The sequence below is a fragment of the Phytophthora ramorum genome (assembly GCF_020800215.1).
Source record: "Phytophthora ramorum isolate Pr-102 chromosome Unknown Phyram_PR-102_s0012, whole genome shotgun sequence".
In the NCBI taxonomy this organism is placed as follows: Eukaryota; Oomycota; class Peronosporomycetes; order Peronosporales; family Peronosporaceae; genus Phytophthora; species Phytophthora ramorum.
In genome coordinates, this window is record NW_027150658.1 from 1,726,687 (window position 1) to 1,753,090 (window position 26,404).

Here is a 26,404-nt window from a genome sequence, read left to right on the forward strand (position 1 = left end):
CCCCAGGCAGAAAGCAGGAACTGTTGCACCAACTTATCGAATTACTCTACTTTGAGTACCCAGATGATTCAGACAGCGAAGCTGTTAGCTACCGAAATCCAAACGATGCTGTAAAATACCCGAAAATTGGCACACAAGTGCTGAAGATTTCTCCAGAAATTCAGCTGAATGAATCCGCACTCCGTCGCCTTGAACGAGAGGAGCGGTTGCGCCAGGATGAAGCTCGACGTCTCGAAGCGTTAGCAGCACTACAAGCCAAGCCACGCCGAGCACGACATCGAGTGCTCTGCCAGTCGATTCGGCTTCGTGGACGACATTTCTACGTGTCAGTGTATCATTTCCCTGCCCAGGCGCGCAACCTGGTAGTCACCGCATACAACCCAGGTGCCTCGGCGACGTACCGACTTACAGTCAGTTTGTTGGAGGCTGCCTCACTGGTGCGGTTGTATCCTTATCCACGCAGTGGCTTCAGTCCTGAGCAAACACTAACGATGGCACGAGGATTAATTCCGCGGCTTCGACTCCACGGGCGTGAAGATAATAGATCGGACGCACGAATGATGCTAGCTATCAGCGGAGGCAGAAACGGACCAGGAATGAACGCACTTCCTCGACTTGCTCCGGTGATGACTGAAGAACTCCAACGCGACGAGTTATTCAACAAGATGCTGCGAGATAGTCAGAGATCGCTACAGCTCGAGCTAGAAATGACTCAACTTCGTCTACACAACGATGCCGAAACGGAGCGCGTCGAACTCAGGCACAAACTGGTAACACTTGAGTCAAAACGTGCTGAAATGAACGAGAAGGACCAAGGGCACAGGATCCGTGTCGAGGAAATTGATGCTGCTGGTGGAGGCGGGACCAATGGCGATGTGAAATTACTGCACGAAGAGCGGCGGGCTCACAAGACAGCTCGCCAAGTTCTTAAAGCGGAGATGAAATCAATGGCGGCGCAGCTTACCGCTCTAAACCAGCAGTTGCAATCCGTAAGTGAAAAGGAGAAATTTGGTGGAGAGCGTGCTCAACGACGAGCCGATAGAGCTCGGAAGCGAATACGTGGCGAGGTATTACAGACACTAGCAACTACGTTGCGACCAACAGCATCTGAAAGGCGGCGTCCTCTAGTACGGCAACGTACGTGGCTGGCAAGGATTCACATACGCCCAGGACGCATTTTGTTGTCTTCTGGAGGCTGTCGAGTTTCGGGACGCCGTGTTCGATACTCGCTTTTTGCGTTAGAACTGGAGACCATCGACACGTTGGACGCGGTGGATGCCGATACACAGTTGTTTTCACTTGAGCTCTATGATCCCAACGTGTGTTTACGATGCACGAGTTTTGTGTTCTCGAAACTCGAGTGGGTAGCGCTTACAAAATCCTGCCACGAGCAGCAGCAACTGATTCCGGAACTTGCTCCTTCGACCTCAACCGTGGCTAAGCGCCTCACTGAGCTGCGTGAAAGTATGATGGAAACTCGTCGCGCGTTGTACGCAATGTCAGACCCACCACCGGCGACCACGTCAACGGGAAAGGCTTTAAAGACAAAAGCTTCCTCTAGCAAGAAGAGGCGCGAGGAACTACAGCGTACTATAACCACGGCAAGCAACGATATCCACCGATTGGCCCGCGAGGCGCCATGGTTGGTTTTGGTCAAATCGCTCTGCGAAAGGTGTACCATCACGTCAAGCACGGATACTCCGGGGTTAGATGTCAGCTTAGACCGCTGCATTTTCCGCTCTGTTTCGCCTGTGCTTCGCCTCACCAACGATGATAATGGGAACAATGCTGACAGCGAGTCTGATGTTGTACATTGCCGTGTGCGCGTCGAAGTGCTTCCGCTAGCTGAAGCAGTGGTGTTTGAGGTGTGGGATCCACTCGATGAAACGCAGTGGCGTGTAGACTATCCTGAAAGTCGCGAGCTGCTCCGCGAATTCGCAGTGGAAACTTTTATGGAGCAGCAACTGCACCTAGAAGCCATCACAATGTCTCTCCTCCTGCACCCCAACGCGGCAACAGGTCATCTAGAATTACGCTTCGAGGAGTGAAGCAGTCCTGGTTTACCTTACCGTTAAAGTACTTCGCAGAGATGTGTGCTAAACCAACTCAAGCCTAAGAGATCAATTGTCCCACACCGAGGTACAACAGGGTTAACTGAAGGAGCTGGGGTCCTTGGAGTTGCCTGTGAGGCGGCGGAACTTCTGCGCGATCTCGTCGAACTCAGTGCTCAGGTCGTCCAGGGAGTTGGCCAGCGCCTCCACGGGCGAAGACGCGTCGTTGGTCTGCACGCGCACGATGATGTCGTGGATGAGCGGATGTGGGTGGCGATAGCCGCTGAACGTCACGTTCGGGTCTCGCAGCAGCTGCCTGTAATAGAGAAATAGCATAATTAGTGTCTCGAATACAGAGATGGCACAATCGTTTGAGTTCGCTCACATGCGGATGAGGTTGCCCATGGTGTGGTCCTCACGCAAGACGGTGAACTTGCCGGCGTTGGAGATCTTGGTGTCCTTCTCGTACGTCACCTTCTGCGCGCCCTCGGGCAGCAGGTACGAGTCGCTACGGCTCGGCGCGTTCATGCTGCTTCCTTCGACTGAAATTCGCGACTGAGCAGTGTGGTGCACCTTATTTGACGTACTACACAAGCTTTTTTTTGAACTGACAGTCACTCTTCACTTATCTGATGGAGGGTACGGCGGCTCCAACGCGGCCTCAGCGGCAGCGCGCGAGGCGCCCAGCGGACGACAGAAGCGCGCCGACAGACGAGAAGCGGCAGAAGTGGACGCCGCGCAAGCCGAAGTCGTTTCCGAGGCCCTGGATGATGTACGCACCGCCGAGAAGCGCCGAAGACCCAACGGTGCACACGCCGGCGTCCACCTTCCGCTTCATATCGTTCAACGTGCTGGCCGGTGAGTCGCTGCATAATATAATACATACTACATAATAAGTATATTGGTGCTAAATGCTTTTTTGGTGCAGATTATTTGGTGGTTAACGACCGCAAGAACGAGCCAGCCAAGTGTCACGTGAAATACGAGTGAGTGGCCGCACCATTGGCCTGTGATTCGCAGTGCTGACTGTGTGGCTGTTTCTAGCTGGGAGTATCGTCGAGAGCGTCTGGTGAAGGAGATTTTGCGGTGGGAGCCGGACGTGGTGAACCTGCAGGAGGTGGACCACTATGAGGATTTCTTCGAGCCTAGGATGGAGAAGGCGGGCTTTGTTGGCGTTTACAAGAGAAGGTGGGATGGACTGGAGAAGGGACATGCTGGGATAAGGAGACTGACACTGTCTTGGCAGAACTGGAGAGACGACCCACGACGGCTGCGCTATCTTCGTGAAGAAGAGCATGTTCCGCATTGTGTCGTCCCACCCGATTGAGTATCGTGTACCGGACCACCCGGTGCTGAACCGCGACAATATTGCACTGACAGCAGTGGTGGAGGCGAAAAACGAGGCAAATGGTGCAAGCCCGACTCGTTTTGTGGTCGCGAATACGCATTTGCTGTTCAATCCTAATGTGCGTGCGCTGACTGGCTGTCGATGTACTCACGCAGCATACTGACTTTGTCGTTTGCTCGTGCTTTGTGGAATACAGCGTGGTGAGATTAAGCTGGCCCAGTTGGATATGCTACTAAAGCATTTAACGTCTCTGCGGCAAGAGCACGACCTAACGCTTCCGGTACTTCTCTCCGGTGATTTTAATCTGGCGCCGCACAGTCCACTGTATCACTTTTTATCCACGGGAGAGCTAAATGCATCTGGTCTCTCTCGCTACGGTTTATCCGGTCAAAACCTGGACACGTATGCGCTTAAGGTGAATCATGGGTTCGATATGTGGTTTGACATGATGGCAACGCTGATTGTACGCTGTTTTTCCAACGAGCAGAAAGCAGTTCGAACGAATGAAAATGATCGCGCTCGTCATTACGGAAATGGCACTGCCTTCGGGAAGTTTAACAGCAATAGAGCTCGCCGAGATGACTTCCGAGATTTCGGTGCCGATACGACATATTCGCACGAGGTACAACCACAATGGCCCTGCTTCAAGGAAAATCGAAACTTGTCGGCTAACCTCAACACTTGTTGTGTCTAACTTCAGCTCGATTTTTCAAGTGCGTACGCTCAGTCACCGAATGATAAGAGTACGGGAGAACCAAAGTTTACCATATTCCACAACGGCTCCAAGGGCACGGTTGACTACATCTGGTTCACTCGGAGCTCGCTGCATTGCCACGGAGTTGTGGAAATGATCCCTGCCGGAATTCTGTTTAAAAACGTCGAGTTGCCTAGCACAGAGCATTCGAGCGACCATCTGTCGCTGATTGCCGATTTTTCGCTGCGCTGAGCGATCTGAAGCAGTTTGCTGTTCACGAATAGCTCTTACTGAAGAATATATGGGAAATCACTTTGTGTTGTCAATGAAAAATCTTCTACTTCGAAGTACATGAAGTCTCGAAAGCTTCACCCCCTATCGATGAAGCAATAAATCGATTCAACTTTCACCATCGCGGAACAACAGCATGCTCTATTACTTCTCCAGCAGCTTGGCGACACCGTAGCCCACCAGGCCAATGACGGTAACACCAACCAGGTGGAAGCTCAACGGAATACCGAAAGGGGGCACTGGCGGGACCGGAATGTTGCCCGGGTCCTCGTAAAGCACCGTCTTCGTGTGCTTCGGGTCGCGGATAATCGCAGCTGCGCGGCGGCCGGCCACGAAGCCATCCTCGTGGAAACCACGGCCCAACCAGGCGCCAGAGAGCGTGACGCCTTCTTCCTGGATGATCTCGTCCTGCGGGACGCAGTCCGCCAGCAGACGCGGGTGGTCCCAACGGAAAGCGGAGATAGTTTGCTCAGGAGAAGGACACTTGCCCTGGAAGTCGTGCGGCGTAATGGTCACGAAAACGTCCTTCTTGCTGTTGAGGCGCTGGATACGGTTCATCCAGTAGGTCAGGACGTACTGGTCATCCTTCGTGATGAGGACGTTCCAGCTGCTCCACACCTTGTTCGACTGCGGCAGCATGATCGGGTCGCGGTGCACGTACATCATACTCTTATGGAAGTGGAAGCGCATCAGCGAGCGGTAGGCCTTCTCGCTCCAACGCAGCATTTCAGCACTCTCATCAGCGTGGGTGGCGAGCACGACGTGGTCGCATTCAATACGCTCTCCGCTTTTGAGAATCACGGCCTTGCCGCCCTTCTCGACCTGCTCGACAGCGGCGTTGTAACGCACCGTACCATTGTACTCCTCCGTGAAGAACTTGAGGAAGGGCTCGATGTAGGCGGAGCCGATGTACCACCAGAGGTGCTTCGGACGGTCCGTACGACGTCCCAGCGCGCCTAGAACCACCTGCCACAGCGGGATGTAGAGCGAGTTGGAGTGTGTCTTAAGGCAACGGAGGAACTGCGTCACAGGCAGGTCCAGCACGTCGTGCTTGGGCACCGTCCAGAGGATGGACACAAAGGCCAGGAAGTAGTGGCGGAAGAACTCGTTTGAGTAGCGGCCCTTGGCAGCCCATTCCCGAGTGGTGATGTCCTCCTTCACGGGCATGGTCATGAGGTCCATCGTGAACTTGTAGATGTCGATGAGCACGCGCCAGATGCGAGCGTCGAAGAGGTTGAGAACACTACCGTGAAACGGAGCACGGGACGAGAACTGCATGTCGCCCTCCATGTCTGACGTGACCGTGAGGCTCATGGGGATGCGTTTCTTGGTCGTGCCGTCCGGTTGCGTGATGCCCAGCGACTTGAACCAGTCCTTGATGTTGGGGTTCGAGTCGCCGAACATCATGAAGCCGATGTCCACCATCTCGCCGTCGATGTCCATCTCGTACGTGTGTCCGCCGAGCGTCGCGTTCTTCTCGAGCAGTACGACCTCGTGACCGTCCTTGACCAGGTGATAGGCGGCGGAGGTGCCGCCGATGCCGGAGCCGACCACGACGACCTTCATGGTTGCGCGGGAGTCTAGAGCTGCAGGTTGCGAAATGAATGTTGCGAGCGTCTCGCGCGAGCCAACGCTCCCCTTTTCACCGCCACAGGACCGCTGACTTGGAGTTTGTGAGGGGACACACACTCGAGCGAGTCCACTTACAAAGACTAAGTCAAACCAAGGGATTGGACAGTGCAGCGGATGGACTCGGAGGACGCACGAGACCACTTCAACCGCGAAAACCATTTCGAAGCAGGAATTAATGACTACAGCGAAGCATTTTTGCTGTACTATGTGCGAGGAAACGGCGGCACTGCGGAGAGCAATGTTCTAGTCAGTTGTTACATGCTAAGGGCAACACGTTGAAGCTGCTTTTTGCGGTGGTGCCGAGAGCACCGACGGCAAAACTTGCCTGTCTCTGTCGTTGTCACCGAGTGCGCGTATGCTTGCAGCGTATCGTACGCAACCCTGCACCGTTGGCGGTCTGGTCCGAGCTGAGCGCACTTGTGTCACCTCACTGAGGGTGTCGCCATAATTGGAAGAGGAAGAAAAAAACAATTTGTCGAATTGGGAGATACAAAGGCTATCTGTATTCTGCATACAGCACGCTCTAACTCCGTGCGCGCTCGGCCCTATTCAAAACCTAATACAGCTACTCAATACACGCCGCGTACATCTATTAGAACTGGACGTCCAGGTATTTGGCAATTCCGTAGCCAGCCAGGCCGATAACGGTAGCGCCGAAGAGGTGGAAGCTGAGCGGGATGCCGAAAGGGGGCACCGGTGGAGTCGTGATATTGCCCGGGTCCTCGTAAAGCACCGTCTTCGTGTGCTTCGGGTCGCGGATGATCGCAGCTGCGCGGCGGCCGGCCACGAAGCCATCCTCGTGGAAACCACGGCCCAGCCAACAGCCAGAAAGCGTGACGCCTTCTTCCTGGATGATCTCGTCCTGCGGGACGCAGTCCGCCAGCAGACGCGGGTGGTCCCAACGGAACGCTGAGATGGTCTTGTCAGCGTCGGGGCGTTGGCCCTCGAACTCCTCGTACGGAGTGATCGTCACGAAAACGTCCTTCTTGCTGTTGAGGTGCTGGATGCGGTTCATCCAGTAGGTGAGGATGTACTGGTCCTCGTTGCAGATTAGCACGTTCCAGCTGCTCCACACCTTGGTTGATTTCGGGAGAAGCGCGGGGTCACGGTGGACGTACATCATGCTCTTGTGGAAGTAGAAGCGCATCAGCGAGCGGTACGACTTCTCGCTCCAACGCAGCATGTGCGCGCTCTCGTCAGCGTGCGTGGCCAGCACGACATGGTCGCACTCAATGCGTTCGCCACCCTCAAGGATGACGGCCTTGCCACCCTTCTCAACCTGGTCGACGGTGGCGTTGTAGCGCACCGTACCATTGTACTCTTCAGTGAAAATCTTCAGGAAGGGCTCAATGTAAGCCGAACCAATGTACCACCAAAGGTGCTTCGGACGAGCCGAACGGCGACCCAGCGTACGCATGACCACCTGCCACAGCGGGATGTACAGCGAGTTGGAGTGCGTCTTCAACGCGCGCAGGAACTGCGTCACAGGCAGGTCCAGCACGTCGTTCTTGGGTACCGTCCACAGCACGGAGACGAAGGCGAGGAAATAGTGGTGGAAGAACTCCTTGGAGTACTGCCCCTTGGCGATCCACTCGCGAGTGGTGATGTCCTCCTTCACGGGCATGGTCATGAGGTCCATCGTGAAGCGGTAGATGTCACGCAGGACACGCCAGATGCGGAGGTCGAAGAGGTTGAGAACACTACCGTGGAACGGAGCACGGGACGAGAACTGCAAGTCGCCCTTGATGTTGGAGCTGACCGTCAGGCTCATGGGAATGCGCTTCTTGGTGGTTCCATCGGCCTCTGTCAGGCCAAGGGACTTGAACCACGCCTTGACGTTGGGGTTCGAATCACCGAACATCATGAAGCCGATGTCCACCATCTCGCCGTCGATGTCCATCTCGTACGTGTGTCCACCGAGCGTCTCGTTCTTCTCGAGCAGTACGACCTCGTGGCCATCCTTGACCAAGTGATAGGCGGCGGAAATGCCACCGATGCCGGAGCCAACAACCACGACCTTCATTTTTTCTTGAGTCCTTACGAAGCAACAGAAGCAGCTATTGCAGACACGCGTCCAATGTGGAAATGACAAGCTCGGTGCTGCGGGTGCATTGCTAGCCAGAGGTTCGCCGTCGGCGGATACGTGCAGATAGCAGTTGCTGCTTGCTACAACTTTTATCCCCATCCCGTTGCTTCAGTGGACGAGCGTCCGCTCGTCCACTTACAAACGTCCAGTCAACGCAACTCGGATCGGAGCGGGCAGCGGACAGAGAGCAGGCCACCACACGTCTTGACTTGGATTTGTAAGCGCCGGCAGCAAAGACGAGTTGTTGAAACGTTTCTCTAGCAGACCCATCGAGACGAAACCTGCCTTGCCATGATACTATTCTGCAGTGGCACCGCACTGCCGGAAGAGCTGCATGTCTTCATGCGCTGCGAGCACCAGCGGATTTCGTGGTAGCCCCACCAGAAAGGCAAGAGGAGCCAAGCTCCACCACCGACAGGGCGATTCCATCTATTTTTCTCGCCTTCATTCTAGATAGCGCAACGATTGCGGTGTCACAAGTTGTGTCGACTTGACTGTACCACAGCCCGAGATCACCTTGCAGTATGGTGGCTGTTGACTATCCCTTTTAGTGCCAAGCTCTTGACACTATGAGCTTTCGCCGAAGCTGTACTGCTGAACGCTTGCTCGTTGTTCGTAGATACTTATCCAGCTACTACTTTGTTTACATTTGTGGTAAAGGACACTAGGCATTCTCAAGGTGGATGAGGGGGGGGCATCAGTCGAATACAACCACGATTCGCAATGTAATTCGCAAAGCTGTTTGGCACAGCCATTACCACCGGGGCGATCAAGTGTAAACTCGACGAAGCACTTGCTAACGACCGCAAGCTGACCCTCTGAAACCTGTACTCGTTGGATAATTTGCCGGGAGGTGGCGTTACCGAATGTCAAATTTCTGCAAGTTGTATCAGCTATCAGGGAGTACAACCTGGTTTCTGCATGGACTCGACTGTCAACGTTTCTTTCGTTGTTGCCCCGGTTCTGAGTGCGCGGTTGGCTGCGGACCCACGGAAAGCACCAATGCGCGGGCGACAGCTCCATCGTCCGCCAACCAGGTGTCGATCGTGGAAATGGCTTGCTTGCTGGTTGCCGCGCATACTTGTGCGGCAGAATGTGCCGCCCAAAGATCCGACAGCATTTTATCAGCCGATCACAGTGAACAGGGAGCAGCTGGATTGATCCCCACGAATGCTCACGCCAAGGAGACAAGGTTTGGCAAGGCACATTGGAAGAGGTGAAGTGCCCGATTGCACTCTGTAGACGCAATCCCTCGCAGTTCCTGCAGCCTGCAGGAAAACCAGTGTTTCAAGCACCACGCTGCGTGGTAAAATGACGAGCAATGGTCAACAATTCCGCGTGGATGGCGAATTGATTTGGAATACGAAGATAGTAACGCTAACGGAATGAATTGCGCGGCTTTTGGCGATGAAGAGTAAGTTTAGTCTAGTATTGTTGTAGCAAGTTCGCTGAGTGTGGTGGCGCTTGTGTGGCTGGCTCCACGTCATTGAGATGCATGCTTGTAAAGGTGTTCACCGCGACCGAGGTGTTTAACAGTGGTTTTGTTCGACTCTCTGCCCGCGTAGTGATGGATAGGCTTCTGGTTCGATGTACAGCATTGAGGAGGATGAAGCCAAGCGTCGTGCTCAAACTGCGCAAACCCCTCGTTCAAGTTGCTCCTGCCTTCGTTGGGCAACTGGACGGAGTGTGCGACCCTCGACAGACCTTCGCAAGTTCAAATTGGGCTTAGCGTTGGGACTCCCAACGCTTGAAAACATGGCGACGCCCACCGCATCAGATATTTGCTGCTGACAAGCAGTGATGCAAGCTACAAAACAACCGAGGTCGCAGCTATTCACTATATAAACAAAAGTACAGCTTTGTTGCCAAACGATGTAACCTCGGTCCTGAAAGCTGTAGAGCCGGCCCAAGGTAAAATCGTCACCTGCATGAGGCGCTGCATTGCTTACTTGCTTGCCCGCCCCATTTTCGCTGAATAATCGGCATAGGAAGGATTTGAATGGCGCAGACTGCGGCAACAGACACAAAAGTATCTTTTCGGATACGATCCACTTCAACTCTGGCTACACTGTTGTAATTGTTTTATTCTTGCAAGCACCAAGGATACAAATACCAAGTGAGAACGTCACAGCTTTATTTGTAATAAACACGCCTAGATCGCAATCGTACCGTTTCCTTTCGTCTAGGTACGAGTTTAGCCTGTGGGGGAAGCAAGGAGAAGATTTCTTTCTGGAGTGAAGCAACAAAGGGAAGAGAAAGCATGACCGTCGCGCTCGGCAACTCCGGTACGTTTAACGACACCCACACTCGGCGGGGCTCCTCCCCCTGTGCCTCCCTCCAGCCCCTCTGTCTTGTCTACAATTCTACGCAATTCCGACGTCTGGGCGTGGGGTATAGCGGTCACAAATCTAACTTTCCATCGGTGGATCTTTTACTCCTTCGCTGTCTGTATCTGCTCAGCTGCGGGCGTTCTCGCTCTCCTGGAAGAAGACGACAACGCGCTCAAGGTACAGCAGCAATGTGCCGTGTTTTGGCACGGAGGGAAGATTTTATTAACGCCTTTGTGACTCGACCAGGCCCATGCCCTGCAGAAGCTGAACCAGGTGGTGGATCACTACTGGGCGGAGATCGCCGACGCCATCCCGCTCATCGAGGAGCTGTCCGAGGAAAAGGGCTTCCCGGACCGCGAGCTGGCGGCCTACGTGGCGTCCAAGTGCTTTTTCCACCTGGAGGAGTACGAGGACGCTCTGCGTCTGGCGCTCGGCGCCGGCAAGTACTTGGACCTGAACACGCGCTCGCAGTACACAGACACGATCATCGCTACGTGCATCGACAACTACGTGGCTGTGCGGGCCAAGGAGGACACCGAGGCCGAGAAGGCGCTGGACCCGCGCCTCACGCACGTGGTGGAGCGCATGTTCGAGCGCTGCTACGCGGCTGGAGAGTTCCGCCAGGCTATGGGCATTGCTCTGGAAACGCGACGACTGGACCAGGTGAAGGAGTGTCTGGCGCGCGCGACGGACGTGTCCGCGGCACTATCGTACTGCTTTGACATCTGTAAAACGGTGGTGAGCAACCGCCACTTCCGTCTTAAGGTGTTCGGGGTGATGCTGGACGTGTATCGCTCGCGCCCGACCCAGGAATATGCGAGCGTGTGCCAGGTATTGCAGATGCTGGACAACCACGCGGAAGTCGGCAAGATCCTGGACCAGCTCGTGCGTGGCAGTGACCGTGACTGCCTCATTGCTTACCAAGTGGCTTTTGACCTCAACGAAAACGAAAACCAGAAATTCCTCCTGAATGTATACAATTCGCTGCCGAGTCCGCCGACGCCTGCTGCTGAACCTGCAGCAGATACGACCACTACGGCCGAGGAAGGTAAAACGGAAGCACCTGTTGTTGCCACTCCGACTGTGCCTGCAACCCCTCCGCCGGCCCCCGCAGGTGCTCGCGCTGATTACTGGGAGAAGCTGGCTAAATTGAAGCAGGTCTTGTCAGGTGAATTCCTGGTGGACCTGAAGTTAGACTTTCTGCACAGCCAGAGCGACTCAGACCCGCTTGTTATGAAGACCGTTAAGACTGCTGTGGAAAACCGCAACTCGGTGCTGCACCACGCTGCGGTGATCGCTCACGCTTACATGAACTGCGGTACGACCTCGGATGCATTTTTGCGCGAAAACCTGGAGTGGCTCGGCAAGGCCACGAACTGGGCGAAGTTTACGGCTACAGCTAGCCTAGGTGTTGTGCACAAGGGCCACGTTCGTGAAAGCATGAACCTTCTGGCCCCTTATTTGCCGCAAGGTGGTATGACGACCTCTCCTTACTCGGAGGGTGGTGCTCTCTACGCGATGGGCCTGATCCACGCTAACAAGGGCTTTGCGGGATCGGGTAGCAAGACTACGATGGACTACCTGCGTAATGCGCTTAAAAATGCTGGGTCGGACGAGACCGTGCAGCATGGCGCCTGTTTGGGTATTGGTCTGTGCGGCCTGGCCTCGCACGACTATGAGCTGTACGAAGAGTTGAAGACTATTCTGTTCACTGATTCAGCCGTCGCTGGTGAAGGTGCAGGCATTGCCATTGGTCTCGTTCTGCTTGGTGCCGGCGGCGAAGCACGTAACGGTGAGATTGTGAAGGACTTGTTGGCATATGCGCACGACACCAAGCACGAGAAGATCATCCGCGGTTGTGTGATGGGTATTGCACTGATGATGTACGAGCGCGAAGAGCAGGCGGACACTCTGATTGAACAGTTGACGCGCGACAAGGACCCGCTGATCCGCTACGGAGGGATGTACACGGTGGCTATGGCCTACGCCGGCACTGCCAACAACACGGCTATTCGGCGACTGCTGCACGTGGCTGTGAGCGACGTGTCAGACGATGTGCGCCGCGCCGCCGTCACATGCCTGGGTTTCATTCTGTTCCGCACCCCTGTGCAGGTGCCTAAGCTGGTGTCGCTGCTGGCTGAGAGTTTTAATCCTCACGTGCGTTACGGAGCTTGTGTGGCTGTGGGCATTGCTTGTGCTGGTACCGCCAAAAACGAGGCAATCCAGCTGCTGGAGCCTCTGCTTGACGATGCTGTGGACTACGTGCGCCAAGGTGCGCTTTTGGCCTTGGCCATGGTTATTATGCAGGAGTCTGAGGGCCGTAACCCGAAGGTGGCCGCCATCCGCGCGAAGATCCTGAAGCTGATTACGGATAAGCACGTAACCACGATGACCAAGATGGGCGCTATTCTGGCTCAAGGTATCTTGGACGCTGGCGGACGCAATGTTGTTATTTCGCTGCAGTCGCACACTGGTTTTACGAAGATGGCCGCTGTGGTGGGCCTGGCCATTTGGGCACAGCACTGGTTCTGGTACCCTCTCTTTAACTTCTTGGAGTTGTCATTCCAGACGACGATGGTGGTTGGCCTTAACAAGGACTTGAAGCTTCCTCGTGGCTTTGAACTCACGTGTAATGCTAAGAAGTCAGCCTTTGCCACGCCTAAGCGCATGGAAGAGAAGAAGGAAGAAAAGAAAGAGCTGGTAGCGACGGCTGTGTTGTCCACAACGGCCAAGGCACGTGCGCGCCAGGCTAAGCAGGACGCAAAGGAGAAGACTGTCAAGCCGTCTGATGCTAGTGGTGATATCGTCATGGAGGAGAAGGAGGTGCCCGCTGCCGACGAAGAGAAGAAGGAGGAGGAGAGCAGTGATGCGATGGAGGTGGATGCCGAGGGAGCCAAACCAGCAACTGTCAAGAAGGCAGCGCCGGTCAAGGAGCCGAGCGTGTTCACATTTACGACTCCCGCTCGTGTGACGTTGGCACAGGAGTCTGTAATCTCCCTGGACACAGCGCAGAGGTACGTTCCGGTGATGCACCCAACGCAGAGACTGGCAGGTGTGATCATGCTGCGCGACACAACGCCCGACGAGGCCGAGGATGTGGAGGCTGTGAAGGCACCCGCTGCCGCTGGCGCGGAAAACGAAGCGGACCCGCCTGAGCCGTTCGAGTGGGAGCCCCCGCAGTAGGTATGTACGTACAGGACAAGAGGCCTCAGGCTCGGCGTACAGACCGACATGGGGATCGGGCTTTGTTCAGCACCCTCCCTACTCGACTCGACTCCGTCGCTGACGGGGCATCGGTAGCAGAAGGATGAGGTCAGACCACCCGTGAGCGACACAACAACTCGAATATAATTTTTCAATCAAGCGCTCGCATTTGGCTGCCCTCGTCAGATACTTTAGACTTAGAAAACAATTGATTTGCATGCACGCGCGCCCCTCTCATCTTTGGACGCATTCACAGATCCCCCCTCGAACCAAGAGAAGTACATTACATGTTGGGCCTGTCAGACGACCTCGGGGATTCGGCGGCGACGCCCATGCTGCCTGTAGGCGCTGGTGACCGCTTTGCGAAGGTGACAGGGTCGCAGATCGGACAACCGCTGTACCGGAAGCTGTTCGTGTTTACCAGACCGGGGTGGCGAGCGTACATGAAGCAGTTTATGACTCTGCAGGAAGCTTCGGGAGCTTTGGGAGACATCGGACTCTTCTTACCGCTTCTCACTGCGTTGGCTATCGGGCGGGTGAATGGGGAGCCGCAGATCGAGTTTGGCGCAGCGCTGTTCTTCGCGGGAGTCTTCACCTCAAGCTTGGCACTCCACTTCAACGTACCGATCCCGGTGCAGCCCATGAAGACGATCGCCGCCGTGGCTATCGCTGATAGGCTTCCCAACGAGCAAATTATCGCTGCAGGACTTCTCATGGGGTCTATCGTGGGGTTCCTAGCGATCACCGACATCATCACGCAGGCGAGCAAGGTCGTGCCAGCCGCGATTGTGCGCGGCATTCAGTTGGGTGTCGGGATCAGCTTGATGGGGAAGGGGTTCAAGAGCGCGTACGTGAAAGAAGTCAAGTTTGCACCTTCACCGAGCTTGGACGTGCTCTCTGCTATCGACGCTGAAAGCAAGGACAAGATCGTTTGGCTCGGCCTGGATTCGGTCTGCATCTCACTGCTACTTGGAGCACTTTGCATCGTGTTCATCCGTAACCGCAAAATGCCGATGGCTCTCCTGCTCTTCGTGTACGGAATGGCGGTCGCAGTGTACCAGTATGTTCGCCTGCGGGAGGAATACCACTTGCCTTCTCTCGCCTTCGGACCGAAGTTCGTTGCCCCGGTGGTCCCCTCGGCGCACGACTTCGGCCAGGCGTTCGTGTACCTCGTGTTGCCGCAACTGCCGCTCACTCTTTTGAATTCGGTGGTAGCTCTCGAATCACTGGCTGCAGAGCTGTTCCCGACTCACGACAAGCCCGCAGGCGTGCGTCGCGTGTGCTTCAGTATTGCCGGTGGGAATCTGCTCTTCTCGTGGTTCGGCATGCTGCCAGTCTGCCACGGCGCCGGCGGGTTGGCCTCTCAGTACACTTTCGGCGCTCGCAGCAGCTTGGCGATGGTGTTCCTAGGAGCCTTCAAGGTGTTCTTCGCTCTGCTCCTCGGCTCTACGTGCGTAGCGCTGCTCCAGACGGGCATCTTCCCGTCGTCTGTGCTGGGGGTGATGCTGGTGTTCAGCGGGCTGAGCCTCGCCATTGTTGGGCTGAAGATCGACCTCGGCGAACACGACACTGCGCTGCTGCTGCTGGCCACAACGTCGGGCTGCCTCGCGTTCAACACCGGCGTGGGCTTCCTGCTCGGCCTCAGCTGCCATGTACTGCTTCGCCTGTCAGTTGCTGTTTCGAGAGGTAACACCATTTGAAGGTCGTAGCAATTTGCTACGAACTACTAGCAAAATCGGGAGGTTGAAGGACTCTTGCAGAGGAACTCTTGTACGAATACGAAGCAGGCGAATGGAGCAATGCATCTATGTCGTATTTTGGCGGTTCGGTCATGCTTCAATTTTACATTTGCGCGACTTCCACACCATCAGCAGAGCTGGGGGTCGCTTTATTTGGGCTCGACTCTCGTCGGAGGTGCGTGGACGCAGTGCGGTCGCCACCACTAACCAGCATCGCCTGCGGTTTGCCAGGGTAGCTTGCAACCGTGATGGCAGCAGGCGCAATCATTTCATCTCGCTGCGCATTAATCGCTACATCGGCGCTTGAAGCCACGTTCTCCTCCTTGGCGACATACCTCATCACGTGAAGGAGTAGCTCGTTGCCATTGCTGTCACGAGGAGGGCTCTGGCTGAGCGTGCTGTTCGTTTCCGTCCCGCTAGCTTCCGCGGAAGAAAAGGAGCTCGGTCGACTCAGCGTCCTCATTCTCGGTTTCATAACGTCCACAGCTTCATCGTCCTCATCGTCGCCCATGAGGGGCACCTTCTCAATGATCTCTTCGAGCTCCAGGCTGTCAGCAGAGAGCTTCTTGCTGCCGAGGATATCCAACTTGATGCACTGCCACTCGACGCGCACGAAGTTCCAGATGACGCGGCGAACGACCTCTGCGACCTGTGCGACGAGCTTGAAGTGCACCCCGCGGTGCATCCAATCCCACCACTTGGTCACCCACATGATCCGCAGCACAAAGTCCACCGCGATAATCACGTAGTAGATCTTACGTGGGCGGTAGGTCAGTTGGTGCCGCAAGAACGCCACGCGTCGAGGCAGCTTGGGCTGACCGAGCCCCCAGTCCATGACGACGTCCCACAGGAACGAGTACAGCGAGTTGAACACGGCACAGAGCAGAAAGAAGCTACTTTGCTCGGGCCGCGCCAGCCCCATCAGCATGGGGTACGCTCCCACCGAGATCACCAGCAAGCTCGAGCAGTATTTCATCGTATTGAGCAAGTGCAGGAACCGGTCGTTCACACTGGGCGTCCGCTGGAACGAAATTAAACACTGCGTCGCTCGAATACTGCACCACAAAACAACAGTCAGCATTAGTCTCCCTTCCAGAGCTTCACCACCCACCCACCGTCACTCACATGTAGGGCGTGCTAGCAGCAAAGTAGGGCAGCGGAGACCCCTTGAGCTTGGAGATGTAGGACTCTCTCACGTCCTCAGGCTCGCTTGTGAACGACATGAGCAGCAGCATGAGCGCCACCGACAGGTCCTGGATGAACTTGGACAGCGACGTCATGCCGTCAGCGATGAATACCTCAATGAAGGGTGTGGCGTGGGCCGGCAGTTTGAGCGACAGGTACTGGAAGGGCCAGAAGCAGCGCGCGAGCTTGCGCAGCAGGAAGAGGCGGAACTTGTAGTGCAACACGTCGAGCGGGCACAGCAGCAGCGCCGCGGCCACGAACACGTAGGCCAGCAGCAGCATCTCCATGCGCGTCTCGTCCACGCCGAAGCGGTCGCCGCGCCGGGCCGCCTCTCCGTTGAACAGCAGCAGCTGTAGCACGAACATGGCGACGGCCGTGCGGAACACGCCGCCGGCTGAAGGCACCTCGTCCGGCCGCATGTCCATGACCCGGTCGAAGGCCAAGTTGTGCTTCTTGAACACGTGCAGGTTGGCCGCCAGCCCCAGCAGAAACGTGTTGACGGCTAGCGGCCCGCACACGAAGAACCACGTGTTCACATGGTACGCGGCCGGGAGCTGCTCCTCCATCTTGGCGAAACTGAGACTGCGGCGTGCTGAACGGCGATCTGCCACGCCGTTATGTACGAAAATCGAGGCAAAAATAGACGACAGACGTTGAGGACGCCACGTACGCAAGTTCTGTTGGCAAAGTGCATTGTATACGCGGCAAAGCAGCAAACGAGAGAGGCAAGTGGATAATGTGGACGGTGACTTGCCAGACTACGGCATGTGCCGTTGCGGTCGAAGAAAAAAAAAGGCGTGAAAAGAGAAAGCGGAGCGAGCAGCTTTGAGGCAAAAGAGCATGAAGGCACGATGAAAGGAGAAGGAAACGCAATTGAAGGAGAATGCAGCACGAGTAAAGGAGAAGGACTAGCGGAAGGAGGTTGCGATAGTGGAGCAACAGGCCACATGGCGAGCGAAGGAGAACTACTGGGAAAACTGATGGAAAAGCATAGCAAGCGTATGAAACTGTTTATTGCCAACTGTATGAGCTGTTTGTCGCCGAAGGTATGAAGCTGTCTGTCTCCAAGTGTCTGTCGCCCACAGCTCGCCCACAGCTTTCAGGTGTTGTTGCCAACTTGTTTGTGAGGGAGACTTCAAGTAACCCGAGCTGCGCATTTAGTTCAGAATAATTCAGTACATTAGGCACTCTGCAGTCTTGATTGGTTCCTGGGGAACTGAACAAAAGCAGCTCCAAATCCCGCCGGAGAGGAGCTTCGAGCGACGCGCAGCGAAACAGCAGCATCCAAACAGCAACTGTTCCAGCACACACGGCCCCCGTACCTATGGCTGGCGAGCGCATGGGTCGCAGCTTCGAGACGCAGCGCCTAGTGCCGCCGAGCGCCTATGACGGCTACGAAGGCAGTTTCGATGGCCGCGGGGCCGCCGTCGGCGCCTTCTCGCTGCTGGGCAGCGACCGAGAGGGCTACGGCGCCACGAAGGACTCGCCCAGAGATCTGATGCCGCCCTGGCCGCCGTCCGTGGCCATTCCCGTGACCTTCTCGACGTCCAACAAACTCTCGAACTGGCAGACATTCTACCACTTGCTGTCGTTTATCACGGGCACGGGGATGCTGTGTCTACCGCTGGCGCTCGTGGAGATTAACTGGTATGGCGTGCTGCTGCTCGTGGCGGCGGCGGTCGTGAGCGCATATACATCCAAGCTGCTGGTGGACGCACTGGAAGCTCTGCGCTGGCTGAGAGGGACCAGCGTCTCGTACAGCGATCTTGGACAGGAGTGTTTCGGCGCTGCTGGCAAGGTGGTCACGGGTGTCCTCGTGCACGCGTCTTTTCTCATTTTGTCGACGGGATATCTGGCGCTCGCGTCGTCGTGTCTCGTGGATGTGCTGGGGCTTCAGTACGGCACAGTCATGGTGTTGGTGGCCGTGTGCGTGTGGTCCCACGTGCTGGTGCCTTCGCTCAAGGCGCTGGTAGTGCTGTCCGCCGTGAACGTGGCCTTCAGCTTCTGGATCGAGTCGGTCATTCTTGGAGACGCCATGTACCCTCTCAAGCAGATTGCGCTGGAGCATTCCGACTTTGTGTTTGTGACGCCCGACCTCTCGGATGTGACGATGATGGGAAAGCTCTCGTACACGTTCTCGCTGTTGCTCGGTGGCTTGTTCAGCCACTCGCTCATACCTACATTGTACGACGCGATGGCAAACCCGAATCAGTGTAGCTCGGTGGTGGCGCGCACGAAGCTGGGGGCCACAGCATTGCTGTACCTGCCTATTTGCTGCATCACTTACGCTGTATACGGCGCGACCCTGCAAGCTCCGGTGTTTTTCAACATGCGTAACGCCGTGGTGCGCAACCTAGCCATCGTGCTGTACAGCATCCACCTGCTGCTGTCGTACACGATCACTCTGTTCCCTCTTCAGCGCGCGTTCGAGCAGTGGATCGTGCAGCCACCTAGCGGGAGTGGCCGCAACAGCCCCGTTGAAGCCGCCGCTGCTGCCGGGGCGCTTCCCCTTGTGACCTCCAGCCCAGCGCCTGTGAGCGATCAAGACGGAAGATGCGGTGGTGTGGAAACCACTGCGCGTGTGCTCTGTCGGACGATTGTGGTGCTTGCCACACTGTTTCTGGGCTACTTTACGGCGCCCAATACTCTGGACGTGTTTGCGTGGATGCTGGTACCCACGGCGCTGCTGGCGATAGTGCTCCCCTGCGTCTTCTACTGGCAGCTGTGCGGCGAAGAGGCCACGCGTACGGACCGTGTGGCTTCCGTCATCCTCAGCGTAGTCGCTGTCGTCACTGCGTGTTGGAGCCTCGCGGTGGTTGTAGAGTGTTAGTGGACTGAAGCAACGTGAGCGTGGTGGATTAAGTAAGTTAAAAGCAGGAGCAGGAAAGCGATGGAGCTATCGCAAGTGTACCAAGCAAGCAAAGTGCGGGGGGTTGTGGCAGCGCTCCCCTCGCCGTAATCAAGTGAAATGCCAAGTGAGTCGTGTGCTCCCTTCCGACACCAAAACGGGGATGCCACTTCAACTTGATTTTTCTGTGTGGAGACACACAAACCCTTCTAACACGATCCGCCAGGGATATATTTTCGTCTCCCATTTCTTACGTGGAAAGGTCCCAGTCAAGCCAAGCAGCAGCCATGGACGCCATCGCGGGGGTGAAGAACTACCTGGAGAAGATCATCTCGGACCCGCAGCTGGAGGGGATGAAGGCGCTGCTGCTGGACGCCGACACCAAGAGCGTCATCAGCATGGTCATGTCCCAGTCGCACATCCTGCAGCGCGAGGTGTTCCTCGTGGAGCAGCTGGACGCCGCACACGAGCCCATGCTACACCTTAAGGCCGCCGTATTCGTGCGTCCCACAGCGCGCAATGTGGAGCTGCTGCGTCGGGAGCTCAAGGCCCCCAAGTACGGCCGCTACCACCTCTTCTTCTCCAATATCCTGCCTGTTGAGGCGCTCGAGAAACTCGCGGAGGCCGACGAAAAGGAGGTCGTGGTGCAGATTCAGGAGTACTACGCCGACTACCTGGCGGTCAACGACTCGCTCTTCGACTTCGGACTGCACAACTCGGTTCAGCTCAGTGTCAAGATGCCCACTGCTCTGCCAGGTGGAGCTCTGCTGTCAACCGCCACCGCCGGAGTTCTAATGACGGACCCAGTGGACAAGACCAAGATGACGCCGCCGCAGCTGTTCCAAAGAAGCGTGGAGGGGCTGCTGGCTGTGCTGCTGTCCATGAAAAAACGACCTACCATTCGTTATGCGAAAGGATCTGAAGTGGCGGAGAAACTGGCGCGCGAAGTGTCGGCGAGGATGCAGCTTGAACAGGACGGACTCTTTGACTTCCGACGACCGGAGGTGACTCCGTTGGTGTACGTTCTGGACCGCAAGGACGACCCGGTGACGCCGTTGCTTACGCAGTGGTGCTACCAGGCCATGGTACACGAACTGCTCGGGTTGAACGAAAACCGCGTCGATCTCCGCGACGCACCTAACGTGCGCAAGGACATGACGGAGCTGGTGCTTTCCACAACTTCGGACGAGTTTTTCGCACAGCATGTACACGCCAACTTCGGTGACCTCGGTATGGCGGTGAAGCAACTTGTCGACAAGTACCAAGCTCAGACGCAGACGCACGAGAATATCCAGTCCATTGATGACATGCAGCGATTCCTGGAAAACTATCCAGCGTTCAGGTCTCAATCAGTGACGGTGTCCAAGCATGTGACCCTCATGGGTGAATTGGCCCGCCGTGTGGAAGTGGATGGACTCATGGACGTGAGCCAACTGGAGCAGGAACTTGCTTGCGGGGATGACCACAATGCGCACTTCCGTGACGTGGTGGCTAAGTTGAAGGATGCTCAAGTGAAGCCCATCAACAAGCTACGACTGGCTATTTTGTACGCGCTGCGCTATGAAACTCACAGCTCGGTGCAGCTAAAGACAGTCAAGGAGCTGCTGGCGGCCCCTCACGGAGGTGGTCTGTCTTCTGACCGAGTCGCATTGATTGATGCTTTCCTAAAGTTTGGCGGCCAAAAGACTCGCCAGGGTGACCTGTACGGCGACCGAGCTGGCCTGAAAAAGTTCATGCGTGCTGTCACACAGGGAGTACAAGGCGTCCCGAACGTATACGCACAACATGTGCCGCCGCTTGTCAAAAAGTTAGAATTCATCCTCAAGGGTCAGCTGCTGGACCAGGAGTTTGGCGTTGTGAATGGAGGTGCTGCTGCAGCGACATCGACTGACCTCAGCGCAAGCAACGGCGTGAAGCGCGTGCGTGATGTGATCGTGTACGTGTGTGGTGGCGTGACCTTCGAGGAGGCTATGAAGGTGGCTGAGCTTAATCAGAAGGCAGCTTCGTCGAATTCTGGCCAGCGCATTCTGCTTGGCGGATCGTACATTCACAACTCGACGAGTTTCCTCGAGGAGGTAGCGGCAGCTTACAACTTATCTCCTCTCAATGGGAACGGCGGCGCGAGTGCTAACTGGAACTATGAAGGGAAGAAACTCTAAGAGACGTTGTCGTCAACAGTAGGGGGGAAGAGATAAACAGCGAGACCAAGCTACGGATGAGATAACGAGGAAGAAGGAATGTGTATTTCTATTTGGATGTGTTGAGTGGTGGCATCCATTGCGGTTACTAAGTTAGGACGATACGGCAATGCGCTCGTGCGTGGCGTGGTCGTCGTCGACGTGCGTGCCGTACAGATCGACGTACAGCACTTTGGGGATGAAGGCAATCGTGCTAGTGGTTTTCACGTAGATCTTCCAGAGGCGTGAAGGCACCCCATTGATCGTCGTCTGCAGTATGACTCGGCCCTTGGCGTCGACGTAGAGCAGCGCGGGGCGGCTGGGCAGCGCGTTCAACGTCACAGTGTAACTCGTGCCAACCGCTTCCACTGCAACGGGCCCCTCCGGCTCCACTGCCTTGTGAGAGTACCCCCACGCTAGTCGGCGCTCGATCATTCCAGTCGAGTTACTCGTGGGGTGCGCCGTCCAGCCGAAGCTCTGCCAGTTGACGTCCAGTGGCCACTTGGGGTCCAGCTCGCGGCGCTTCTTGTCGCGGAAGTTGGCCGAGTACACGACGAGCTGCGCGTTCTTGCTGCGCTCGAAGATGACGATGCGGTCGTGATCCACAGGCAGGTAGACGGGCCACAACGTAGTCTGCGGGTGGGACGAAGCTGTGGTGCATTGGTAGTCATGGTCCGGGAACTCCTCGGTGAAGTAGTGCTTCTCCTGGCTGCTCATGGTCTGGCGGCGGCTGTTTCGGGACTGACGCACGCGGCGGCAGGCGGCTGGAAACGGCCCGAGCGAACTTAACGTGATCGCTCCTGAAAAATTGTCGTTTCGAGATGACGTTCACAATCCACGAGAGCAATCCACATGAGCAAGTTGAATTGGTCCCTAGATCTATAATAGTCAAGGTGGCATTCTTGACTTGGACGGCAGTTGATAAGACACTGTCTTATCAACGATTTTGAGCCTGGAATATAGCCTTCGCAGCTCGAGCCTTCCATGGTCTCCTTGACAAACTGAAGGCGGTCCTCGAACATACCCACCGAATAGATATCGTCGCGACACCACCCACGCAACTCCTCCAGCATCTTCTCTAGGCGCTCTCGGATAATAGCCACCTCTTCCGCCGGAGTCACGTACTCAGCTGCGATATACCGACGCAACTTCGCTGTCTCGGGAAACCTGCGCGGTAAACGCTGAAGGAGCAACAGGGTGGACCGAAATTCCTGCCTCTCTACGCGAACCCTGTTCTTGACAACGCCGGGGATTATGGCGCTCAGTACTGCCTGGATGTCGTCCATATACGACGTAACATCGTCGCCTCGGTCCTTTGCATCGACAAGAGCACGGCATGCCTCTTGTAGTCTAGAGATGGTCGTTGAAGGCATAGCATCGCGTGCTGCAAGCAAAGACTGACGAATCACGCCACCCAACTGTCCTTGCGGGGCAAGCGCCAGCCTCTTCTCCAGCAGCTCTGTGCCAGTGAGTTTCCTTTTGACCTGAACCGATAGCGGGTCAAGAAAGCGCTCGGGCGTCTTGCGTTTGCGGGCACTTGGTCTACGCGAAGAAAGTGCTTGAGTGGTCGTACTCATCGCGGGCGCAAGGCGGGGCACAGCACCGTGAACCAGCGGGGCTGCCGTGGTCTGTGAGGTCTGAGACGGTGTTGGAGTTGGCACCACTTACCTCCCAGTCAGTAGAGACCCGCTAGGTAGGCCACAAGTTTCCCGTTGTGGTGGCCTTGGCTCTGGGGTTGGTTGGATGTATTCGCCAATAATGATGTCGACCATCTCGTCCTGCACCATCGGAAGCGTCTCGCTCTCATCTTCCGTCGCAGAAGACGACGTATCATCGTCGTCCAATGCTGCAGTACCAGAGGCATTCACAGCATGATGCAGCTTTCTCACGAGAGGTCCGACCTCATTCCAAGAGTTCACGACTCGCGTGAGCACACTGGAAACATCGGGTGACGCGTCCGCCAGCGCCAGTGGAGACTTGTGCAGCTCCCGCGACGCGTTCGCTACCTGCAGCGCGCGCTTCAAAGCCGCCAGAGCCCTTTGCAGTCGCTTCTCCACCTGCTGCATCTCATCGTGGACGGCATCTAAGCAGTGAGCATGAAGCTCGGAATGGCTCACCCCACCCGTGTCAAGATGATCTCCATCTGCGTCGAGTTGGTCTCAAATGGCCCAGACCGCAATTTTGGTCAAGGACCAAATTTGAAAGAGCACCAAATTTAGAACTGGCACAAGTTTCGATATTTCGTAAAACGTTTTCCCGCCAGCACTGTTCAGACGCTCGTCACCGCCTTCTACTTGGATGGACGTGATCCTGTCTCGTGCGGGACTCAGTGGCGCCCAGCAGCGCTCGCTGTGCCTCGGTGCCGTCCAGGATGAGGCAAGGCAGACGGAGACCAAGCTGGCGGACGCTCTGGCGTCTCTCAAGCGGCTGCAGGAGGTGGTGCGCGTGGCTCGGTGCGTGCACAAGGCGCAGGCCTTCGCGATGCTGGCGCCTGAACTGCAGACGTGCGTTGCTCGGATGAATCAATCGGGAAAGCAAATCAGTCCATTGCTGGAAGGGATTTTGTCTGGTCTGAATGCGTTTATAGTCTCAAGGCCTCACGAGTCTTCGGGCTCTTCGATTGAGGAAGAGGGCGCCGATTCAGAGTGGGCCGTGACCTGGGGATCAGCGAGGCAGCAATCTGCTCCTGATCGGTATCCGAGGGAGAATCGACTCTCTTCAGATGGGTATTCAAGCGATGAAGGGTCTGCAGCATCTTTCTTCAGTGTACGTGGTCAAGAGAGGACGAGTCAGCTCTCGGCAGCTCAGGCAATGCCAGGAGCTTTGATAACAAACTCAACTTGGGGCTCTGCCTCACATAGAATTGGATCGAGCAACGTCTTTGCTGGCCAGAAGCGCCGTGCGAGAAGCCCCCCGCCTTCGGGTGGCAGCTCCTTCATAAGACCAACTGGTGCAGGGCAGTTGTTGGCTCGTCGCGCCGCTGAACGAGCGAGCGTGTGGCCACGACACCAACAATATCGAGTATTGCATCGCAGATCTCGCTCTCCAGTACATCAAAGTGATCGGAAGGTTGCACTCACTATTGACGGCCTGAAGCTGCGCTTGTCCAAACTTTCGAGCGACGAGCAGGAAGGTGCCTTCGGTTCAAGCATCAAGTCTGCACTTCAGGTTGCGCGACTGTCACAAGTGAAAGGAAAGGAGGAACTGGTCCAGCAAGGTATGGAGAGCGCACGGGCAGCTATTGACGATTTGATAAATCAACAATTAAGCAGCCCCGACTCCGACGAACACCCGCGCCATCTGGAGGATTTACGGCAAGCACTATCAGTCGTTGTGCGCGCTATCTTGGAGACCGATGGTAAGATTGAGGCCTCGGGGCTACGTGATCTGCAGGCGCGGATCAAAGAGCTTCAAGATACGTTCCCGGGGTCAGCAACGCGCTTCAAATGGTAAGCGATTGGCATTTTGGTATGAGCCAATATCTTATAACACTGGTGGTTGGTTAATTTATTGTAAGCAGGTGCAACATTCAACTGCGGAAATTTCTTACAGCTAAGTACAAAAGACCTACCGAAATCTCTCTCGCCGACCAAAACAAATTGGATTTGATAGTGGCCCAGGTTCGAGAGTGGCGGGGCTTAAATGACTTCTCTGCTTCAAGATTTGGAGAGATCATGACCTTTGTGACGGAGACACTCGGCGGGTCTTACGAAGAATGGACACCTCGTGAGGACCCGCGGTTTGCAGAGCTCATCGGTATCATGATTATCCGTGTGAACGCTTTCAGAGACAGTCATGTGCAGGAGACCCGCCTATTCGAGATTCATGGATGGCTGTACAAAATGTCAGGGGCCTCCTTCACGCCAACACTGGACCTGGCATCTGTCCCGCCCTTGCAGATCACGGAGGTGTACGCTACAGTAAACCAAGGTTTTCGCTCGATGGATGACGTTGAAGATGGCTTCGAACGACTTTCGCAAGCGAAAGCGAAGAAACATTTTGGCTTTCTTGCGTCTACGTCGTACACTTTCCTCGCTACCGTTGTTGTAACGCAGAACCAACGACTCCTTCTGCCCAACCAGCTCCAGCGTTTTAACGAAAATCTCCAGGCACTGAAGGAGTTCGACGTTGTCAGTGATCCTTCAACAATTCTCCAGTCGTACCAAGATCTTGAAAAGGTTCTGTACTTGATGCGAGTGCTCATGCACAGACGCCCCGAGTATCAGGAGTCCTCTGTCGGGTACGTATTGCGCAGTTAGTTGACACTTCAGTCCCAGCGTACATGTTCTGCAATGTTGCTAAGCCAGTGTTTGATTTTGTATGTTGTGTGCACTTTAGTACTGTCGACACATTGCTCGCGCTCTTTCCGCCATCCCAACGACCGACATTCGCGTACCCGCCAGGCGCTGCATCATCCGCGCCGAAATCCATTGAAACAGGCGAATCTGTTGACGTTGAGGCAAACGAAGACGAAGCCTAAGCGGACTCAGTGAAGAGCTTGGTTCTAGTTAAGGGGAGAGCTTCCAATCGATTCACGGTCCCGTGCGTGTACCTGGTCCAAGTCTTAGACTAGCGTTAGTGTTTTCCTCGCCGACGAAGATTACGTTCTGTGTGATATCCTTGTCTGCTGCATGCTTGTTGAGTGAATCCATTTGCATGGCATGTACTTGCTGCTGGCCCACTACTTGAATCGAGTCGAGGATGACTATCAACAACCACTTTCAACCAAGATAACGTAGTCGACAGACAAACGAACTCAATATCAATTAGAGGGCTATCACTATCCAAGCAAGATTACAAACTGGTTGCTACTACGATG

The 26,404-nt window shown here is 55.6% G+C and overlaps 11 protein-coding genes across 11 annotated transcripts; 6 read left to right on the forward strand and 5 right to left on the reverse strand.

The window, feature by feature from the left end:
• Positions 1-2,150: 2,150 nt before the first annotated feature.
• Positions 2,151-2,579, reverse strand: KRP23_11760 (DNA-directed RNA polymerase II subunit rpb11; the record flags this gene model as incomplete). Its single annotated transcript, XM_067882334.1, has 2 exons — positions 2,151-2,367; positions 2,437-2,579. 2 exons carry the CDS (start codon positions 2,577-2,579, stop codon positions 2,151-2,153), a joined length of 360 nt encoding a protein of 119 aa, XP_067740597.1.
• Positions 2,580-2,683: 104 nt separating this feature from the next.
• Positions 2,684-4,345, forward strand: KRP23_11761 (Carbon catabolite repressor protein 4-like protein 3; the record flags this gene model as incomplete). Its single annotated transcript, XM_067882335.1, has 7 exons — positions 2,684-2,909; positions 2,980-3,037; positions 3,096-3,239; positions 3,298-3,517; positions 3,596-3,814; positions 3,887-4,021; positions 4,100-4,345. 7 exons carry the CDS (start codon positions 2,684-2,686, stop codon positions 4,343-4,345), a joined length of 1,248 nt encoding a protein of 415 aa, XP_067740598.1.
• Positions 4,346-4,528: 183 nt separating this feature from the next.
• On the reverse strand, positions 4,529-5,950 carry KRP23_11762 (L-amino acid oxidase; the record flags this gene model as incomplete). Its single annotated transcript, XM_067882336.1, has 1 exon — positions 4,529-5,950. The coding sequence occupies one exon, from the start codon at positions 5,948-5,950 to the stop codon at positions 4,529-4,531; it is 1,422 nt and encodes a 473-aa protein (XP_067740599.1).
• A 658-nt stretch (positions 5,951-6,608) lies between these two features.
• On the reverse strand, positions 6,609-8,039 carry KRP23_11763 (L-amino acid oxidase; the record flags this gene model as incomplete). Its single annotated transcript, XM_067882337.1, has 1 exon — positions 6,609-8,039. The coding sequence occupies one exon, from the start codon at positions 8,037-8,039 to the stop codon at positions 6,609-6,611; it is 1,431 nt and encodes a 476-aa protein (XP_067740600.1).
• Positions 8,040-10,362: 2,323 nt separating this feature from the next.
• Positions 10,363-13,615, forward strand: KRP23_11764 (26S proteasome non-ATPase regulatory subunit 1-like protein A; the record flags this gene model as incomplete). Its single annotated transcript, XM_067882338.1, has 3 exons — positions 10,363-10,387; positions 10,563-10,609; positions 10,679-13,615. The coding sequence occupies 3 exons, from the start codon at positions 10,363-10,365 to the stop codon at positions 13,613-13,615; spliced, it is 3,009 nt and encodes a 1,002-aa protein (XP_067740601.1).
• Positions 13,616-13,923: 308 nt separating this feature from the next.
• On the forward strand, positions 13,924-15,336 carry KRP23_11765 (Molybdate transporter 1; the record flags this gene model as incomplete). The annotated part of the gene is made up of 1 exon (XM_067882339.1): positions 13,924-15,336. One exon carries the CDS (start codon positions 13,924-13,926, stop codon positions 15,334-15,336), a length of 1,413 nt encoding a protein of 470 aa, XP_067740602.1.
• A 142-nt stretch (positions 15,337-15,478) lies between these two features.
• KRP23_11766 (Xenotropic and polytropic retrovirus receptor 1) lies at positions 15,479-17,126 on the reverse strand (the record flags this gene model as incomplete). The annotated part of the gene is made up of 2 exons (XM_067882340.1): positions 15,479-16,430; positions 16,501-17,126. 2 exons carry the CDS (start codon positions 17,124-17,126, stop codon positions 15,479-15,481), a joined length of 1,578 nt encoding a protein of 525 aa, XP_067740603.1.
• Positions 17,127-17,884: 758 nt separating this feature from the next.
• On the forward strand, positions 17,885-19,390 carry KRP23_11767 (Amino acid transporter AVT1J; the record flags this gene model as incomplete). Its single annotated transcript, XM_067882341.1, has 1 exon — positions 17,885-19,390. The coding sequence occupies one exon, from the start codon at positions 17,885-17,887 to the stop codon at positions 19,388-19,390; it is 1,506 nt and encodes a 501-aa protein (XP_067740604.1).
• Positions 19,391-19,695: 305 nt separating this feature from the next.
• KRP23_11768 (Vacuolar protein sorting-associated protein 45) lies at positions 19,696-21,567 on the forward strand (the record flags this gene model as incomplete). Its single annotated transcript, XM_067882342.1, has 1 exon — positions 19,696-21,567. One exon carries the CDS (start codon positions 19,696-19,698, stop codon positions 21,565-21,567), a length of 1,872 nt encoding a protein of 623 aa, XP_067740605.1.
• Positions 21,568-21,699: 132 nt separating this feature from the next.
• KRP23_11769 (uncharacterized protein) lies at positions 21,700-22,302 on the reverse strand (the record flags this gene model as incomplete). Its single annotated transcript, XM_067882345.1, has 1 exon — positions 21,700-22,302. One exon carries the CDS (start codon positions 22,300-22,302, stop codon positions 21,700-21,702), a length of 603 nt encoding a protein of 200 aa, XP_067740606.1.
• A 1,581-nt stretch (positions 22,303-23,883) lies between these two features.
• On the forward strand, positions 23,884-26,019 carry KRP23_11770 (uncharacterized protein; the record flags this gene model as incomplete). The annotated part of the gene is made up of 5 exons (XM_067882346.1): positions 23,884-24,089; positions 24,621-25,034; positions 25,106-25,715; positions 25,796-25,825; positions 25,924-26,019. The coding sequence occupies 5 exons, from the start codon at positions 23,884-23,886 to the stop codon at positions 26,017-26,019; spliced, it is 1,356 nt and encodes a 451-aa protein (XP_067740607.1).
• Positions 26,020-26,404: the final 385 nt, after the last annotated feature.